This window comes from Podarcis vaucheri (assembly GCF_965113315.1).
Source record: "Podarcis vaucheri genome assembly, chromosome: 3".
Taxonomy (NCBI): Eukaryota; Metazoa; Chordata; class Lepidosauria; order Squamata; family Lacertidae; genus Podarcis; species Podarcis vaucheri.
In genome coordinates this window covers 73,166,063-73,186,210 of record NC_138761.1, presented here as the reverse complement: position 1 = coordinate 73,186,210, position 20,148 = coordinate 73,166,063, and the positions used below count along the sequence as shown (strand labels likewise).

The 20,148-nt window shown below is 41.8% G+C and overlaps 1 protein-coding gene and 1 long non-coding RNA gene across 2 annotated transcripts in view; one reads left to right on the top strand and one right to left on the bottom strand.

Annotated features, from left to right (window-relative positions):
* LOC309529089 overlaps window positions 1-20,148 on the top strand; it is a 176,363-nt gene that overhangs the window by 48,168 nt on the left and 108,047 nt on the right. The gene's annotated exons all lie outside the window — the stretch shown is intronic.
* Window positions 1-20,148, bottom strand: part of LAMA4 (laminin subunit alpha 4) — a 77,819-nt gene that overhangs the window by 45,524 nt on the left and 12,147 nt on the right. Inside the window, exons 2-5 of the mRNA XM_082216770.1 lie at window positions 9,977-10,078; window positions 8,008-8,132; window positions 4,857-4,937; window positions 1,395-1,609 (exon numbers count right to left, since the gene is read on the bottom strand). Coding sequence (XP_082072896.1) covers window positions 1,395-1,609; window positions 4,857-4,937; window positions 8,008-8,132; window positions 9,977-10,078 — 523 coding nt within the window. The remainder of the gene's footprint in view (window positions 1-1,394; window positions 1,610-4,856; window positions 4,938-8,007; window positions 8,133-9,976; window positions 10,079-20,148) is intronic.

Genomic DNA, 20,148 nt, shown 5'->3' with positions numbered 1-20,148 from the left:
CAGTGGTTTAGACCACAGCACCACCCATGTCACCCATTAGACCTAGTAAGTGCTTTTAAAAAACAAAACAAAAACCAACAACCTAGAAACAGCTTGTGGGCTTGTGGGGTTGGGAGGGCTACTCCAATCTAGCTTGCCCCATGTTTACCCATAGGCAGGTTTTGCTTGGATCTTAAAAATGCATAAATAATGACATCATTGTACATTGTACATTGTACATTGTACAGTTGTACATTGGTTGTCGAACGCCTTGGTACTCATATGTTTCGGCTCCCGAATGATCGAAACCCTGAAGTTCTGGTTTTCGAATTCTTTTTGGAAGCCGAATGTCCAGGGCTTCCTGCAGCCAATCAGAAGCCACACTTTGATTTCCAAACGTTTTGGAAGTTGAACGGACTTCCGGAATGGATTCCATTCAACTTCCAAGGTATGACTGTAATAACAGCAGTAGTATTAATTAAATATATCCATTAAAAAATTCTCAAAGTGACATATAAGATAAATATACAATAAAATGGACAAAAGCAATAAAACCATACTAAAATGTACATGGACCAAGAATCAATAACAATATCCTTTCCCATCCAGCTAAAAGGTGAACACTAAGAACAGGCCTAAAATTAAACCAATGTTGGAGCCAGGCAAGCCTCCTTGGGGAGAGCATTCCCAGGCAATGGGCAGCCACTGCTTGGGGTCACTCATGCATTATCACCCTCTGCAGACCCTCTGATGTCCAAGTAGGTTCATATGGGGGAAAGTGTTGGGGTCAAAAACAATACAAGGCTTTATAGGGCATATAAATCAACTGGTAGCCAATGCAGTTAAGCCAGAATCCATGTTCTTTCTGGCTTGGGCCTAGTCAGCAACTGGACTCCTGAGTTCTGCACTAGCTGCAATTTCCGAGCCATCTGCAGAGGCAGCTCCACATATACTGCATTGCAGTAATCTAACCTATAAGTTACCAATGTGTAACTGCAGCAAGGCTATCCACACCCAGATAAGAGTCATGGCTCGGCTACCATCCACAAGTGACAGAAGGCACTCTGCAACACAGAGGCACCTCCAAGGACAGTAAGGGATCCAGAAGCACTCGCCAGCTCTGCACCTGCTTCTTCAGGGTGTGACATGGCGCAAATCCATCCAGAATAGGTTGCACTCCATCCATTCAGTCTGAGGAAACCCCTGTTAACAGAACCTCAGACAGCCATTCTGGAAGGATACCATAGCTTATAGTACTGAAAGCTGCCAAGAGATTGAGGAGAATATTTTTCCATTCAGTCACAGCAGCATTAGCCAACTTCCTTTCTATAAACCCGCAAAAAGCAGACTGGCAATAATAGAAAGATCTCTGGCCCCAAACCAATGAATGGGCTTAATATGAACATAGCAAATACCTGTGCATATTTTAGCATTTCTGGCATCCCCATAATAACCAGGAGCACATAGTTCACAGTTGAACCCTGTAGTGTTGCGCATGCAGTTGCGACACTGGCCTGTCACTTCATCACAATCCTCAAAGATCAGGTTAGGATCGGAATTGCCACTGCAGTCACATTTTTTACAGGAACTGCCAATCACCAAGGGATTTCCATAGTATCCTGGAGCACACCTGGAAGGAAACACAAATTCAGCAATGATTAATGGCAATGTCTTGTTAACTCATTTGCTTGGGGGCATTCTCTGTGGTCAAGTCAACAAAATCAATGTAAGGTGAGGGGCGGTCTGAAGACAGGGAAGTGCTGTGCACCCAATTGTCAAGGTCTGATCATGATCTGGTAAATTTTGGATTGGTGGCCATTCTCCCCTGCAGGGATTCTGGACCTGTCCAGATGGTCCACCCTTGGAGACTGATGGAACCTGATAGGTTCCTGAATGTTCAGGTTTTTTTCCAGTGGAAAAAGCAGACGATCCTCTTGAAGCTCGCATCTTACTGTGGAATGGCAAATGAGATGGGCAGTAGACACAACTGCCTCGTGTGTCCTCTTTGCCACTGTTGAGCCCAATGGGCTCGTTGGTTTTCTGGGGGCCTATGGGCTATGAAGCAAGCTGGATTAACAAAGATTAGAGTGCAAGTGGCACAAATCTCACTCTGAAGTTGAACAGACACTGGTTAGTGCACGTGATTGTGCCTACCACGTGGATGTACAGGCAGTGAAGGGGGGATAGATACTGACCCAATATAATGCCTTGCCCTGAGCTGGTGTGTCTTGAACCTGTCAACATGGGGACCCTTGAGCCAAAGGACTACAAACTGGGACCTCCAGAGAGGGTATGTACGCCTTCAGGTACTGGGCCCTTCCACAACAGGAATTCTGCATCACCCAATGCTGGATCAAGATATTTTGATGTGTTCTTCAAAATTCAAACCAAAGAAGAATTTTAAGCCCTGGATGAAAGATAATTCCTAAGTTTCCATTTTGTACTCCCATATTCATTCATATTTCTGGATAATTTGGGTAGCTCCATGAGTTGTGGGGAATTTCTTGCTAAACGAAGCACTGTTTTTCCAGATCTGACAAGTTCTCAGAATAACCTTCAGATGACAGCTAGCTTTTATCATTCTCAATCCAAGCAGGTCTGTCACTGTCACTGACAGCAGAAAGACTTTTTTTGCCCCAGGACATCCGGGTTAGCGCCATCGGCGAATGGCGGAGTTCCTCCGACTGGAGGAACTGGCTCCGTGGAAACTGGGTCTTCCCGCCGCGGCGAAGGTGGGGACCCGCTAGAAATCCCAGGCGGAGGAAGCCTGGGAATGTGGGGTTTGGCAGGGCACCAGGAGTGCCCCCCCTACGCACCGGAAACCCCATTTTGGGGCTCCGGAGTGAAGTGGGGTGAGCGGCGCGGTGCTGCGAACTGATTGCTACTTTCACGGAGTGAAGCTGCACAGCCATTGCCGGAGAGCGCTAACTTTTTCCTGTGGACAATTGGATTTAAAACAAGTACCTGTGCGTAGAAACAGAAAATTGGATCAAGAAATATCTTAATTTGGCACTGAAGTGGGAAGGTTCAAAACAGGAAGTCCGCCTTCTGTTTTTTTGTACATAGACTGAAGCAAAACCCTTGTAAGCTAAAGTCTGGAAAGTCGTTAAAAAAGTTTAAATTTCCTTCATTTATAATTACTGAAACCCCCTTGGAAGCAGGAGAAAAGGGGGGGGGACTTTGTTTAATGCCTGCAGGAGAGGGAGTGAAGAAAGATAAGTTTCCACCGTCTCTAACCTGGCAACAGGGTGTCAGAGACAGAAATTCATGGAGAGGTTCATTGACTGTGAATGGAATACTTTGACAGATAGCTAAAGAAGAGAAATAAAATGATTCCAATGTTGCCTTCTGCATTCTAAAGAAACAAAATATCTGAAAAATGAAAGTAATTTTCTTTTGTTGGACTTGCCTTAAAAAAATGGATACAAATAGAAATTGTCTCCTCTAGAGGGAGCTTGCTAAATTGTTGCTGCGTCTACTTGAGGACTCTACAGCTGTCAGATTAAGATTGTGGGACCAGTCCTTTTTGACCTTGACTAAATATGAGCTGGGAGGAAGCTTTGGTGCTTGCTTTATGCAAGACAAGTGCCTTGCTGGAACAGATGCATGAGAAGATGGATTTGATGACTGTTGTGGTTAATAACTGTGGACAAACAGGGAATATTGATACAGAAACTATTCAGCGACCAACTCAGGAACCTGTACTGATTGGGCAAGTGTAGAAGATAATGGAGGAGGTTGTGGTTGCACCTCAAATAATACAAATGGAGAGACCCGAGGCCCTACAGGAGTATAAGCCGCTGTCTTTGAAGATTGAAGTTGGAGTCGGCCAGGGGGAGTCTGGAGCTGAGGAGGTTCTTAACTTTGGAGAGACCTCGAAATATGTTTTAAAATATTTTTTAGACTACATTGATGATTGTGGGGAGTGGGATTCTGGGGAATGGGCTGGTTGGATGAAGGGAGACGAAGATAATTTTGGGTTGGAATCCCCCAGAGACCTACTCCCCAACGAGAAAGGAAAGAAACTAAGAAAGAGACCAACAAAAGACAAGGAAAAGTGCAAGTATAAACAACAAGAAGAAGATCTGCAGAAGGGACATGGAAGAGACTTAAGGGCCTCGGACATTAGATTACCAGGTTGATGGACTAGATGGAATGGACAGTAAGGACTGACACAAGCCGAGACCAGGAAGAAGAGACGTTGGATGAAGATTGGAAGAAAATTTATAAAGAATTTTTTTCTCTCTAGAGAATTAGCCTAAAATTAATGAACATTAGGGAAAATGTTGGAATGAAACTATATGACTCTAGTAGAAAAGATACCAGGAGTTATGTATAATCGAGTATTAAGAGTTAAGCTCTAAAGTATTTTTTGGTAAGATAAGGTTAAATAACTTAAGGTAATTTGAATAACAGAATATGAGGAAAGGATGGAAAGGATTTGTTGAGTTAATTAATAGGTTAAATTGTCAAGATAAATTATTTAGTAAAAATTGAGAAAGATGGAAAGAATTTGCTGAAATAATCAATCAAACTAGAATACAAAAAGGGAGGTGTGAGGAGGTCAATGAAACAAGCAAATGGAAGTTAAAGATATGTAATATGGGATTTGTGTCTTTTTTTCCTTCTTTTTTATCTTTTTGCTGTATTGTTGCATTGGTTTTTATGTCTTTTTTCTATGTATTGTAGTGTTGTTTTTAATTTTTTTTCTTTCTTTTCTGTAATTTTGAAATTATTAATATTTTTTTTTAAAAGACTTTCTTTGCCCATTTAAAGCTGGGAGGGAATATAAAATCTGTATCTGTAAAACCAAACATATATTGTCAAGATAAATGGCACAAAGATTCCTTAACATTTGCACCTGAAAACGTACTTACCTTTCACAGTTTGACCCTGCATAATTTTCTTTGCACATACAGCGTACCACTCCATTTTTTCTGTAACAGGAAACTGCAAAGCTAAGCATACATAAAAAAAAAAAAATCAGAGATTATGGGTTATGCCACCATCCACTAAAATATTTTGGAGTGGGTTTTGTGTGTGTTTTTTTAAAAGAACTGTTGTGATCAGTCAATCATCAGAAGGTAAGGAAAGAATGTGGTCTGTGTATTGTTTCCCTTACGAATGAAAAAAAGTATCAAGGATTCTGGCTTACATTCAGTTTTTTCATCTGCTTTTCTACGAAATTATTCTCCAGAGTTAAAATGAGTGCATTTATTTGCCTTGTTTGGAGACATTTATAGCATCAGTGAGATTTGAGGTTTTCAGTTTGCAATTTTTGTGAAAAACAATACTCATACACTTCCTTCTGTAACATTTCAATGACACCATCCCAACAGAGCTTTAGATATTTTCCCCATGAATGGGTTAATTTCTTAAGAAACCGCTATTTGGGACACAGTAACAGGCCAAAAGTATTCCTGAGCCTTTAAAAGGAGGTTTCATTACAAAAAAGCAACAACAACAATAATAATAAAGTGGTCTTACAATTCCAAGTGAATAAAAAACCTAAGCACATTTGCAAGGGTTTGGAGCAGCTGGTATCCAGTTGTTCCAAACAAATGATAGCTCTTTTTAATGAGAACTCTTCCACAAGTTCCCAGGATATCAGATATGGATGGAAATTGTTTGGCCAGACAAAAATATTGAAATAAAATCCACAGAGATGAATCCCAAGAACAACTGTGTATATAATGAATCTGCCATCTTAGAGCTTTTGATACAGTATTTGTCAGACTTTGTAAACCCATTGACATGTTATTCATGGGGCTCGTTCCTTTGTTGCAAGCAGAAGAGCAAGCCCTATCTCCTCTCACACTTTCAAGGTATGAAATCTGATTCTGCTTCCATTTCCCTCGCCATATAAAACAAAGGGATGAAGAAAGGGAAATAAATCATTATAATCATTTAACCCTTTACAAACCCAGGTAACTGACCAGAGAACTAGGCTCTCTCTTTTTTAAATACTCTTTTTTAATTACAAGTTAATAAGTCTAAAATCCTATCCCTTGTAATGGCAGACAGAAATTGGGTGTTTTGTTTAACTTCTTACTATCAGAGAAAGTCTTGTTTTGAAGAGAAGCCATTAAGCTGTGATGAAACAGAACATGTGTAGTTGTAGCTCAGCATATAGGCCCCTTCTAAAAAACGGAAAACCCACCATTTTCTGGGAAGGGATTACAGGGGGACATAAAACAAGCCTACAGGATCAGGCCAGTGGTCCATCTTGTTTAGCATCCTGTTTTTACTGGGAAGCCTGAAAAAGACCTGAGCACAACAACACTCTAAGCACTCCCAGCAGCTGCCTCCTGTTGAGATATTCCGTTCCACCTTAAGAACAGACGTGTGGAATTGTTGCATGTCACATGCCTGTTTACACTCCAGCACAGATTGCTGGGAACTTCTATTTGTATATAGCTTTTGCTTATACCGTCTTGCTTGGACACGAAGGAGATTGGACGTGTTTTCCTTTTGTCCTGCTGTATGCTGAATAAACTGCTTGTAAATATGCTCACACAACTTCTCCTGCCACTTCTGTTGTGTAGCGTTTACTCTGCTGAGTAGCGTGACCTAGCTTCTGAAACTCGGGTCGCTGATGCTGTACCAAGGATTGGAGATCGCCCGGCACACTGGCCGGTGGGCTGGGGCCAGCTGGGGGCCTGCCAATTGCCCCAGTTTCCTAGGTGAAGGTGGAAGATAGCCACCACGATCCATATCCACTGATAGACTTAACCTCCATGAAGGACTGTATCTAAGTCTCTGCCACAGTCAGCTGATGTACAAGCGTGTAGCCCCAACAGCTACACTGCGGAAAGGAATTGTGTGTGCAGCATCCATTTGCATGCAATTCCACATCTGTCTCTGCCGAGCTGACAAATCCTCTGTTTTTTCAGCTCCAGGCAGGAGGCAGGAACAAGGATTTATCAAGAGCTTGCTGTAGGTAGCCTTATGTGCATTGGCATGCCACATAAAGACCAAGGGCTTCTGATGTGCTAGACTTGATATATTGCTGAAAAGCAGCTTCACCACTGTAATAAATGTTGTTGCTGTTTGTGGAACCTTGTATTTTGCAAGGCTCCCAATGGGTGGTACACACAATGTAGTGAATGTGTGAAGGTCAGGGACAGGCCTTACCATTGCATAGCAAGGCTAATTTTATAGAGTATCTGCATAACCAGCCATACTGCACAATAATATGAAACAGTGATAAGTGGATATGAATATATTAAAGCAATAGAATTGCCCAGAATTACCAGCAAATGTGCATATTAACCGTTCAGAGACTACATAGATTCTGTCATTCATACATACAGCTTTATGTATCTTCCACTGCTTTTGGTGAATGCATGCATCATGCTATGCCCATGCTCTAATTACGGAGATTTGCTGTAAGTAACATATACCTATGAGAAGCAGGGGTGCTTTATTTTAGGTCACTAGAACATTGGTCCATCTGTTACAGAATTGTCTACTCTGATAGGTAGCAGCAATCCAATGACTTATGCAGGGATCTTTCTTATCCCTTCTCCACATGCTCTTTCACTGGAGAGGGTGAGGGCTGAATCTACTAAATTCTACTAAAGAGGTAAATGGGGAACCAGCCGATGTCATATCTCAACAGGGCTCAAAATGGCGCCCACCAGTTGTGTTTGGACAGGAGTCCAAACTGGAGGGATTAGACATGTCAAAGCTGTGCATCTGATCCCCTGCCTATCAGCAATGCCAATTTACAAGCCATCACATAGTTCAAAGTTTAAAAAGAAAAGGGGATTCAGAGATAATAAAATGCATTGTACTTCTTTGTGTGCTTGCTGGAATTGCCGGCGTGACTGGGGAAGTAATAATAATAAAAAAAGGAAAAGCTATTGCATTTTCCCAAGCTGACAGTAAAAGCAAATAGGTCAAAATTACTTGTTCTTTTGTCATTTCTCCCTTCCCTTAGAAAGTCTCATGAAATCTGGCCATAAGATGACTTAGCAGCAGGGAGAACAGCTGCTGGAACCAATAACATAAATCAATTGAGCATACTTGGCAACCAGTGGCAAGGGACAAGGGCAAGGTTGGCAGAAGCTGGGTGCTCCTCTGGCGACATCTCCCAGGTAGCCATCTGGACATTGTTCACAGTGGTCTCCAGTTGTGTTTCTTTGACAATCCTGCAATTAAATAGAAAGAAGGAGGAGGACACTTGTGAACAGCAAAGGAAGGAACTTTGAATTCATGCCTAGCAGAAAGCATTAAAACAAACGTCCTTGGCAAGCAGAATGAGAAGACTTTCTGCCCTTTACCAAAACCTTCCAGGAATCGACTGAGTAAACTGAAAGGGCTTGGAATTGGCAGTGCAGTGCCAATGGAGATCTTTTGAACAGTAATGCTAGACTGCCAGATAATTTTTCGACAAAACAGCCTACAAGAGCAAGGCTATCTCTGGAGGCATATATCTGGAGGCAGTTCTGACTCACTCTGTACAACTTTTGTATCTCCTACAGTAAATGAAGTTGTTAGCATTCAGAATTGTCCATGGCTGGATATACTCAAAATAAACAATCCCTTTTATTGATACCTCCTCATTCAAGACTGGTCACTGATGTGTATTCCGGTGAACCTACAATTATTATTACATTTCAAAGAGGATGCATACTGGTATGAGAAGTCTGGTCCTTCTTTGTAAAATAATGATTGAAAGGGAGTCTCAGTGAAAACTGCAGGTTAGCAGTGATTGAAAGGTTGGTGTTATTCACTTTATTAAGGATTTGCATATTCATTATTCTTAACAGAGTGGTGCATAACATTGTTGCAGCCTTCAGAAAATGAAAGAGAAGAAAATGATCTTTTTAAAACACTCTAATTTCAACAAAGCAACATGGTTTAGTGATAAGGGAATGCGGGTAGTGCTGTGGTCTAAACAACTGAGCCTCTTGGGCTTGCCGATTGGAAGGTTTGCAGTTCGAATCTGTGCCACGGGGTGAGCTCCCGTTGCTCTGACCCAGCTTCTGCCAACCTAGCAGTTTGAAAGCATCCCAGTGCAAGTAGATAATTAGGTACTGCTGCAGTGGGAAGGTAAATGGCGTTTCCATGAGCTCTGGCACTTCTCACGATCCTCTGTGCACCAGTAGTGGTTTAGTCATGCTGGCCACATGACCCAGAAAGCTGTCTGTGGACAAATGCTGGCTCCCTTGGCCTGAAAAGCAAGACGAGTGCCACACCTCATAGTCACCTTTGACTGAACTTACCGTAACCATCCAGGGATCCTTTACCTTTAGTGAAAGCTTTTAGTATTTTTTTTAAAGAACTTATTTGCAGTTTGTAGAGACTTTATACATTACTTTGCATTTTAGTCATTTGAAAGCGCAGGGCAGAATTTTATGTGTTTGCTACTGTAATACATATCCATGCCACAAATGTTCCCTGAGTGTCATGTTCAAGCCTTCCAACTAATAGCTGTGTGACACCTGTACCTATTGCTGCTAAAGGCAGTACAGTGACAAAACTCCTGTGACAAAGCTCAATTATCTGTGTGAATCAGGGTCAACCCAACATTAAGTAGAGCAAAGCAACTGCCTCAGGCACCAGAAACCGGAGAGTGTGAAGAAGTGACAATGTATTGGAGAATGCCTGCCTGCCATTCCCTAAGCTAGCCTGCTTTCTTCAGGTGCAATCAGTAGCAGCCACTGAGGTAGCTTCTATTGCTCTCTTGGCATTCCAACACAGTGGGTTGCTGCATTGGAGAGGGGGGGAGGGACGGGGCTAGAGTCCCACCTGTGTCACTTCACCAGCTCTATTTGTTCAGCCTCAGGCAGAGAGCAAGAACAAGGTTTTATCAAGAACTGAGGAAGGCCTGTTAATGATCTGCCTTTTCAGTCCAGATACCATTCATTATTACTTTTGACGAAATATGCATCCACTTACCTGGGACTAAGCCTCACTGCATTCAGTAGGTCTTAATTCTAAGTAGACATGGCTAGGATTGTGCTACAAGTAACCAGAAAAGGCTACTTACCAGACAAACACCAGATCCATCAAGGCACTTGTATGCATTGTTGTTGCACTCACATGGGCTGCAGTCTCCTGAGTAAGTTCGGAAAAACCCTTCCTGACATCTCTGCAACACAAATACAAGAAAAACATTCAGTACGCATACATGATTGAGGTTTTACACAGGTTATTAAGGGTTTTGGAGTGTGTGTGTGTGTGTGTGTGTGTGTGTGTGTTGCTTTTGTTGCTAAAACAACCTTGATTTTTGTAACCCTTTGGCTATAGGAACTACAAGGCAGGCCAACAACATAAACACATAGGAAGCAGCTTTATATTGAGTGAGAGCATTGGTCCATCTAGCTTATTATTGTCTACACTGGCTGACAGTGGCACTCCAAGGTTTCAGGGAGCAGATACTCCCCAGCCTACTTGGAGATGCTCTGGATTGAACTTGGGACCTTCTACACACAAAGCAGATGCTCTTATCACTAAGCTGCAGAGATGGGTGATGGAGGAACAGATGGTTGAGCTGGTGCTGCGGGGAGGGCAGAGAAGAGGAGACTTGTGAGGAGGTTTACAAGTGAAAGAAATGAGGTAGGGTGTGCCCTGGATTTTACCAGCCAGGCCTCTAGTAGACCTTTATTACGGGTCATTTCAGATAACAGAGCTTCAGATAATAGACATTTTTGTACTTCCGTGACCACTTAGTGAGAAGATTAACAGGCTTTCAGATTCAGTATCATGTAAATAAGGATACAATGGAGAAGATATGGAAAGTGACAAGCCAGGGGTGCAGAGCTAATCTGACTGTAGGCTATTTGTATCCATTAATAATAGCTTTCAGATGACGTTTATAGTTTAGAAGGTTGTGAAGGAAAATATCAGGGGAAGAACTGACTTCAGGGGTTGGGCGGTGACATTATGTGATAACCAATAAAACCCATGAATACAGGCATAGAGCAGTTTAGGATAATACATACAAATTATCAGCTCTCTTTCTCTCTCTTTGTATATCAGGAATGGGGAGCATGTGGTCTTCCAGATGTTATTGTAGTTTTAGGCTGTGTACACACTCCTGTTTACTCTGCATCTAGTATGCTCTGATTGCTGGTTTGGGAAGCAGTATACATACAACGTGCACCACAATCCATATCTATCCTGCCATTTCTTATGAAATACTGTACTTTGATCATCACCCCCACTCCAAACAAGCTTTAATTGAAATTGAGAAAAAGAGCCACCCTGTTGTCATTTAAGTTGGTAATGTGTACACAGTCTAATTCCCATTAGTCCCAGTCAGGATGCGTGATGGCAATGGATGATGGGAGCAGTAGTCCAACAATATATGGAGGGCCACAGATTCCCCAGACCTGTTCTTGATGTTGTTGCGTTGACTACTGACCACAAAGAGCATGGCTCTTTCCTTGCAACGGATGAAAGCAGAAGAGTTCTGTTGAAGCATATTGAGTTCTGAATATCAGGTCCAGAATGCTATTTTTCTCTAAGGCTGCTATCGTCATTATCTTTGTCTTTATTTCTTGAGACAAACCAGTGATGTTCCATTACGCCTCTAGTACTAAAAAAGCTCATCATCAGAGCATCTGGCTGGCCGAATGATTTGCGTTACTTAATGTTCCTTGGTGCATAAAATAACTGATTGGTGTGTGTATGCAGGTCTGGAAAGGAATCAATCTGGCAAACTGCCCTTGGCTTTCTTCATTGCATGGACAACAATTAACCCACCTCTCCATTCCCTGGCCTGTATCTGAACTTTGCAAACAGTTGGTGGGCTGAAATATCAAGCCTGTATTTCAATTGTTTCTTTAGGATTAAAACACTTATTGGCTCTGGAGGTCGGTTCAAGCCTGGGGGGTTGGGATTCTTTTTCCAGTCTACAAATGAGAAAGCATGTTTATTCAACAGTTGTTTTACTAATCCCAGAAACATATTTTAAGTTGTTTTGACACCTGCATATTATTTTTTTGAAGACAGAATACATCTGCAGTCCCATAATGCCAAAGAAATGATTGTTGTCTTCCTTTGGGCATTTTGCTATGCCTAAATCAGACAATAAGTGATATTACTTCCTCTTCCCTTTTAGCTTCTTTATCCTGCATTAGCCAGTATTAATGGCATAGCGTAAAGCTGTCAGCGCAGAGATAACAAAACATGATATGAAAAGGAAAGGAAAGGAAGTGTCATGGTCAAAGCAGAAACAAAGCAAACCAGTCTAAAACAGGATGTGTGTGAACTGGAAAGTTCTTCTTTTTTTTAAGAAAAGCAAAGTGTGACAAAGGATTAACAGTGCCTTATGGCCTAACAAAGGGGTAGCCAATGTGATGCCCATCATCCCTGATTATTGGCTACAAGGGCTGGGGCTGATGGGAGTTGAAGTTCAACAGCATCTAGACATCACCACACTGACTATCCCTGCCCTATCTGATTCCCCATTACAAGTGGCAGTAGCATAGCTTCTTCCTTTCTTTCCTATGTCTTTTGCCTTTATTTATTTTTTATTTTTTTGCTGCTGCTGCAGCAGCAAGTGATTTGGCCTCATTCTGGGGCACTGTGGGAAGAAAATGGCAGCCATCACAATTTTTTAAAAATGGTGGAAAATACTTGGGGGTGTGTGTGAATGCAAAGCAACCTTTTTTGGGAGGGGGGAGTAGAAAAAAGAGAAAAATTTCAAACATTTTCTCAGGAGAATGTAGTCTGAGAAACTTCAGTTCAGATCTACTTAAGCATCGTGAGAAAAGTCCCAAAGAATTACTAGAGATGCAAATTATATATACTACCAGAAAGGTAAGTTTGCCTTTAAATGTGAAGTGAATTGAACTTCTACTCCCAACCATACTATCTGAAAACACCAACTGATTGCAGTAGTGCTGTTTTTGTTTACTCTTCGCTTGTTGCACTCAAAATGAAAGGTGGGTCTAACTTACAGAAGTTCCAGCACACATCCAGAGGAAGGGCTAAGCGCTCTGGCAGTACTGTGTTTTATCCTGGGCTTGAATGGCTCCATTCAGTTCAGTGGGATTACTTCTGAGCTGATATGCACAATAGAAATCACATAGTGCTCAGAACTAGCCATTAAAATAGATGATATTCTCAAACTGACAATAAAAAGCATATTTTGTTCAATGGTGAGATACTGAGCCCTTATATACAGTATGTCTGCAAACATTATATGTGTCGCTTCAAGTCAAACAAACCTGTTGTCAGATCTGAATTCCTGTCTCAGCCTCTTGATCTAAAGTGAAGAGTCGTGAAAGACGCTGCTTAAAAGCAGTATTGCTCAAGCTGTAAAATTTGTCGTTGGCCATGGAAGCTATAGCAGAAAGCTGTGGGACGGGCTGGCATGGGACATACGTAGCCTTGCCATCACTTGCTCTAACATGTTTGCCTCTAGTCTAATCCTACTAGGGCCACACTGAGTGGAACCCTGGAAGAGCAGCATCCGTGGGACTTCTGTTATGCAAGGCGCGGCTTTGCATTAACTTTATACAAACTATATTTTCTGTTTGGAATACAGTCTCTAGCAAAATATATGAAATAATGTATGGAACATATATGAAATATATGAAACCAATTGCATCTCCTTCCTATAAATTCTGCCAGCATGCTCCTCCTCTTCAGGAGAGATCACACAGTAGAAAGTTTAAAGAACAGATTCCTTGGTCCTTCTGTTTTATCACTGAACAAAGGGTAAGCAAATCACCACCATGAGCACATAGTTTGGTAGTATTTTTTCCTCTGGGATGAATACATCTGAGCCAGGGTTCTTGAAATGGTACATCATGTTATATTATAGAGATGCATGCTGGTGGCTGACTGTGGTTATAGAACCTTCTTTAATTCTAGTAATTTAATTTCCACTGAATACCAGCTTCTGGGAACTGTAAGTAGAGACAGCACTACTGTACAACAGCTCCTGCTTCCTAGGAACATCTGGTTGGCCACTGTGAGAACAGGATACTAGACTAGATGGGACTTTTGCCTGATCCAACAGGGCTTTCCTTATGTTCTTATGCTATTAAATTGCTGTTAGAAATTGCTTTTAAAAATTGGAATGCATCTCATCCAGTTCTACTGTTGAAACTAATGAAATCTAGCTTGGAAAGCTGCCTGAGGACCTTATGAAAGCTACTCTGAGCTCTTTGTAAGCATTTAACCCATGTAATAAATAGGTTAGTAAAATGAAAAACAGGCTCAGGGTATTTGCTTCAGTTACTTGTTGGTACAATGATGGAACGGAACAAAATATCATTTTCAGATAAATCATTAGTGCAGGGGTAGACAATGTCCAGATCTTGTTCAAATCCAAATCCCACCAGGCCCAGCCAGCATGACCAACAGCCAGGGATGACAGGAGTCGTAGTTTAACAGCACCTGGACAGCACCACATTGGTGAAGAATGAACATGACCACCATAGAGCCAATGGCACGTAATCCTTATCCACATGCACACAAACGTCTTGCAGTTGGTGGGGCGAGATCAAGCACTTCACAGAGGGAAACTTTGCTATCATTGGAAAACCCCATATGAATGCACCACAAAGTTTCTATATTCTAATTCCGCCCCAGAAGAAATTCTCTCCATTTTGAGTCAATTAAAGCTCAGAACTCTAAATGACTAAATGGATTCAAAGGAATAAGACATAGCAGCTGCTTTCTATTTTGTTGGAAAAGGAAGACTCTGTGTAATGGAAAGAAAAGCCTTTTCCTCTGCATATCTACTTTTATGGTAACATGACTAGCTTATTAAGATACTTTTTCTTTTGGTTCTTTCAAACAAATCATAAGCCAAGCACATTTCCTTCCCAAAGGCAAGGGGAAAAAAAATTCATCCCATCCCCTTTTGTTCTGTGAAAAAGATTTTGAACATTGGCTCTCTTACATTGCATTGTATAATAAGTGATAAAATGCTCACTTTATGGTAAGGTCAGTGCAAGCAGTTCTAAATTCAATTCTCAGCTCAGGCTGTCCCCACCCATTATGTCCACCTCATGTTAAAGCAGCAGAGGAGCATCCTTGTGCGGCTCCCCGTGCCAGCAACAATTTACCGTATTGATACATCATATTTAAAATGATAATAATACAGCAGCACATGTAAGAAGGTTGTGCCTTCACAGTACATTTTTGTTGGCATCCATCTGTCTTGAGAGACAGTGGAGTGTGCAGTACAAGGGATGTACTAGTTATATCCAGATTTGGAGGCTGGAATAAAGCCCATTCTGTGAACAATGCTGGAATTAACAAATTACACCCACACCCTAGCCCAGTTCCAGCAGCAATTAAATGGTAACCAGATAACGGTAACAATTTAAAGCCTCTTCAGTTGTTGCTGTTAGTAGTCAGTGGGGATGAGCATGCTAGCTCTGTATACCCTCTGCTCAATTTGTGTTACCTTTCAACATGTGGAAGCAGGGAACTGTTTGTATCCATGGAAAATCAGGGTTCTAAAATGTGGGGAGCAAAACATTTCCTGACACATTGTCTACCTTTTTCCTCAAGACAGTGGCGTAGCGTGGGGGGTGCCAGGGGTGCCGGCCGCACCGGGCGCAACATCTGGAGGGGGGCGCGCTCGCTGCCTCCGGAGTCGCTGAAGAGCCTCGGGCGCAGGATGTAGCGGAGCCGCATGTCTCGCGGAACCGACGAGCTGTGCGCGCGTCCGGGCTGAAGGCGCCCGGCAGGCAGCGGCTCTCAGCGCTCGCCGCGGAGGACGCGCCAGGCAGCCCCTCCTCACAGCCCCGCCTCCGCCGGTGCTGCTGCAGCTGCTGGGCCATGTTGCATTTTCCTCGCCTCTCTGCCCCCCTCCTCCTCCGGGCAAGCGGCGTCGTTTGGGCAGCAGCGCCAGCGGCAACTCGCAGGTTAGGGGGCAGGGGGGGCGCAAATTACGTGCCTTGCCCCGGGTTAGGGGGCGCAAATTACTTGCGTTGCCCCGGGTGCTGACAACTCACGCTACGCCGCTGCCTCAAGATGCTTCTGGTGTTCTGTTTCTCGATTTCTGCTTTTGCCATGATATACAAAGGGGCTTCACTTCTTAAACATTATTTTCTGTTCTTCATTCCAAACCACAACACCTGGTCTAAACTAGACAACTAATCCCATCAACATAAGGCTTATGGGACTGTTTGACTTTAATTGTGGAATAACTTTTGTGAAATTCATTCATTCATTCATTCTGCTTGAACTTCCATGCCCGGAAATGAGATTTGCAGCCACAAAGAACATGTCTCATCTTTAAACTGCAACATTAGCAGTGCTTAACAAAGTACAGTGGTATCTTGGGTTAAGAACTTAATTCGTTCTGGAGGTCTGTTCTTAACCTGAAACTGTTCTTAACCTGAAGCACCACTTTAGCTAATGGGGCCTCCTGCTGTCACTGCGCCACCGCTGCACGATTTCTGTTCTCATCCTGAAGCAAAGTTCTTAACCCGAGGTAATATTTCTGGGTTAGCGGAGTATGTAACCTGAAGCGTATATAACCTGAAGCGCATGTAACCCAAGGTACCACTGTATATCAAACAGGTTACTGGCACATCACTGCGAGATGACTAAAGCGATATATAGAGATATAGATATATACACACATCACATTCAATGAGTGCACAATTTGTGTACATAGATAGTTTACTTGTACACTTGTACAGTTCTTCACAATCAGGGAGTGAAGAGCTGTACACTCTTTAAATGTACATCTGTGGAGACACTTGCACCTGTGTTCAGTGTAACATGTTAGCAGCCTTATGATGCCTTGCTTTTATGGAGTTTCTTCTTGAGGTTCTTCATTGCTACAATATTCCAGAAATACCACATTTGAGGCTTTGGCACCTTCCCCTGAGGAAATACAGATAACCTTTTCTTTCTTTCTTTCTTTCTTTCTTTCTTTCTTTCTTTCTTTCTTTCTTTCTTTCTTTCTTTCTGACACATATCAGTTCTTAAACTACAGCATACATGATTTGGGCAGTTTTGCCACACCAAACTTTGGTAACCACCAATTTTCACCATGAAATTTCATTTTGAAAGTTAAAAATACATGCAAGAAAAGAAATGCATGTAACAGCACAAGAAGGTCACTACAGTAATAAAGAAGCTCACTAACTACAATACTTAGTAGAGCATACTTATGAGGCAACTGAAGTATTAGGGATCTGGAAGGAACTGGTTGCATTACTTTACCACCAGGGACATGCAGTAATATATCAGTCTTAGTACTACCCATGATGACTTCAGTCAGATTTTTCATATAACCATTGACACATTTGCTGTACTGAAGTTTTTTTGACATCTCAGTGACCTGAACTTGATTGTCCACATAGACAATGAATCTTTTTTTCTACTGGTCTCTAGATCTTCCACATCATGGAGGATGCTCTGAAGGTTTAATCACATGGCCAGATTTAAGTCAATGGACTGGAACTTGTCCTTATTATGAGGAACAACTGGCACAGTATGTGTGTGGGGGGAGGAGAGCAGGGGGAGGACAGGCCTATGTGGGTGCCCACTGGTGGGAGAACCAGATTGGAGCATCTATCAGTGTGCCCACTGAGCCTCAGCGTTGCTGCAATGTCTCAGTAAGCAATACAGATGCCACTGTTGGGAGGGTGGCTTCATACCCCCACCCCACCATACCATCATTCCTGTTCATTTCATTTTGGGGTTTCTCTCACCGCTGGGAAGATGGTGGTTGTGAGGTCATCATATAATCCTCAATGTGCCAAATTAAATGAAAGTTCCAGAGTTATCTTGGTGTGGCATTGACCCCAAACTATTGGTTAGAAAGGACTAACAACCACAAAGTTCATGCTCTGGACAGCATCAAGCGCCATTTGTACAAAAGAAAAAATTGAGACTTCTTAGCATCTCTTATAGGATATGAATTGTTTGTGTTGTGTGCCTTTCTTGTTATTCTCATGGATGCTGCACCATTTCAAAATACCATCACATCTTGACCAAAGTAGCAGCTGTCTCAAATTCCAACCAGTACACTGAGTCCAGAAGTGAAGTTTTGCAAACACAAACACAAAGACTCAGTTCTTCAGGAGATTGATGGGAAACAGTTTGCAAAACAACAAAAGCTATAATAACTACTCCCAACTGTTCTGATATTTCTTCATCTTGTGGCTTAAATTTCAAGACCTCTGTTGCTCCTCTATTCATTCTTTCTTTTTAACCATACGTTCTACACATATTAATTTATAAAAATACTTATAGAGTGCACTTTCAAAACAATATAGTCAGGCAGTATACAGCTTAAAAAATTACAACAAGAAGAAAAATAAAAATATTAGCAAAAAGATTAGTAAACAATTTGTACTGGTTGGTATTCACATTGCAAAGGCCCATCTGAGTAACACAGTTTTTAGGAGATGTTGAAAAGAAGGGAGGAATGATTTCTGCCAAGCCCTAACTGGCAGGGAGTTCTACAGGGCAGGGACTGCCAAACTGAAGGCACAGTCTTAGCCTGATCTTAACTTCTTTTAACTACTTATTTTCTGCATGCTGTTGCTTATTTGTTTTTGAAAGTGGTCGTTCCTCATTGATATTATGTACAGCAACCCATTCTTTATCATAAATACATGGAACCTAAGGGGGATGATCCATCTGTATCAAATACATCCTTCCCTAGGACACATAGCTCTCCTCCTCCTCAAAACATCTGGATGAACATCTGCCAGCACTTCTATATTCTGTTCGTCAATCTTCAAAGCATTCCTTCATTTTTTTCACAATAGCATCTCCAACCATTACACTTTACATTTCATAATGATGATTCTATCAAGTTTTTCCTTTTATGTACAACTATAATTCATTCTGTATACCCATTATATGCTGGTTTCACATTCCTGATCTAACTCTAACATTGTCTTGATATATTTGTTGCTCAATGGTGGACAGGACACGTTCATGACAGCTATGTTTTACCAGTCACAGGTGAGGAGAGTGCTATTTTGCTCAGGTTCTGCCTCTGGGCTTCCCATAAGCATCCGGTTGGCCACTGGGAGACCAGGATACAGGACTAGATGGGCCATTGGCCTGATCCACCAGGGCCCCAATGCCCTTATGAATGGGGGTTTGCCTTATTTGGTGCTCCCTGAACAGTTCCTGTGTAGTCTGCCTTGGGCACTACAAGACAAGCTACATTATCTCACTGCCATAGCCCAGTTAACCAAAGAAAATAAGAAAAGATAATCAAGAACAAAAGTCATATATAATACTGAAAGTTGTGGAATAAAAATATTCTCAAGCCATGCCTACTTTAGTCATACACAAGTCCATACAAGGAAGAAGGAGAACTGATTATTATTCCTGCTTATATGGTATTCTTCTAGCATAATTTTCTTGGTATGTGAACAAGACACTCATGCCTTTTAAATAATAACCAGTTCACTTCTGCTGTGGTTATGGAAGTTTGTTAAATGGTATTTCTCCCGAGATACTTTACACAACCACTGAAGTAAATGAATAAGTTCTGCTCTGAGGAATCATGTTCGCATTGACTTTAAAGACTGCAAAAGAAAGGTGGTTATGGGGAAATTACTGCAGAGGAACAGGCCCCCCAAACTGACCCATAAAGCAACGTCTTGTAACCCAACCATCCATGGCAGTGATGAGGCTTGTTTGTTGTTATGGTCTGTTAGGTAGAGGAAGGCCCCATAGCTCAGGGTGGTGAAGCATTAAACTCCAGTCTTCACTTTCTCACCATTCTATTTCAGGCAATTCACATTTGTTATTTATAGGTTACCTTTCAGCCCTGTCTAAATTGAATGTTTTCCTTGTTGATGAAAAGAGCTTGGATGTCATTTCAAATTTCTAACCTCATTGCTTCTGACGCAATGACATTGTTTGTACTTGGCTCATCATCAGAGAGGCCCTAAGTTTTCCTTTGGAAAGTGTTTTATTATTATTATGAACAGCCGGTGCCTAATATCTTTTGTCTAGAGACCCTTCCCCTTTTCCTCACTAACCAGTTTACTGCATTGGATTCAGTTCTGAAAAGTCAAATGTAAATAAGTCACTACTTTCTGAATAAACACAGTCCCATAATATGTATATTGATGGTGATGAAAATTACTACTGTTTCACAGCTACAGTGTGCAATGTGCTATGTGGAATGATTAAACATACCCAGTGGTTCAAGCAAGTAATTTTAGAATCTGGATTAATGGTCTAAGAGGAGTGAACTTGTTAGAT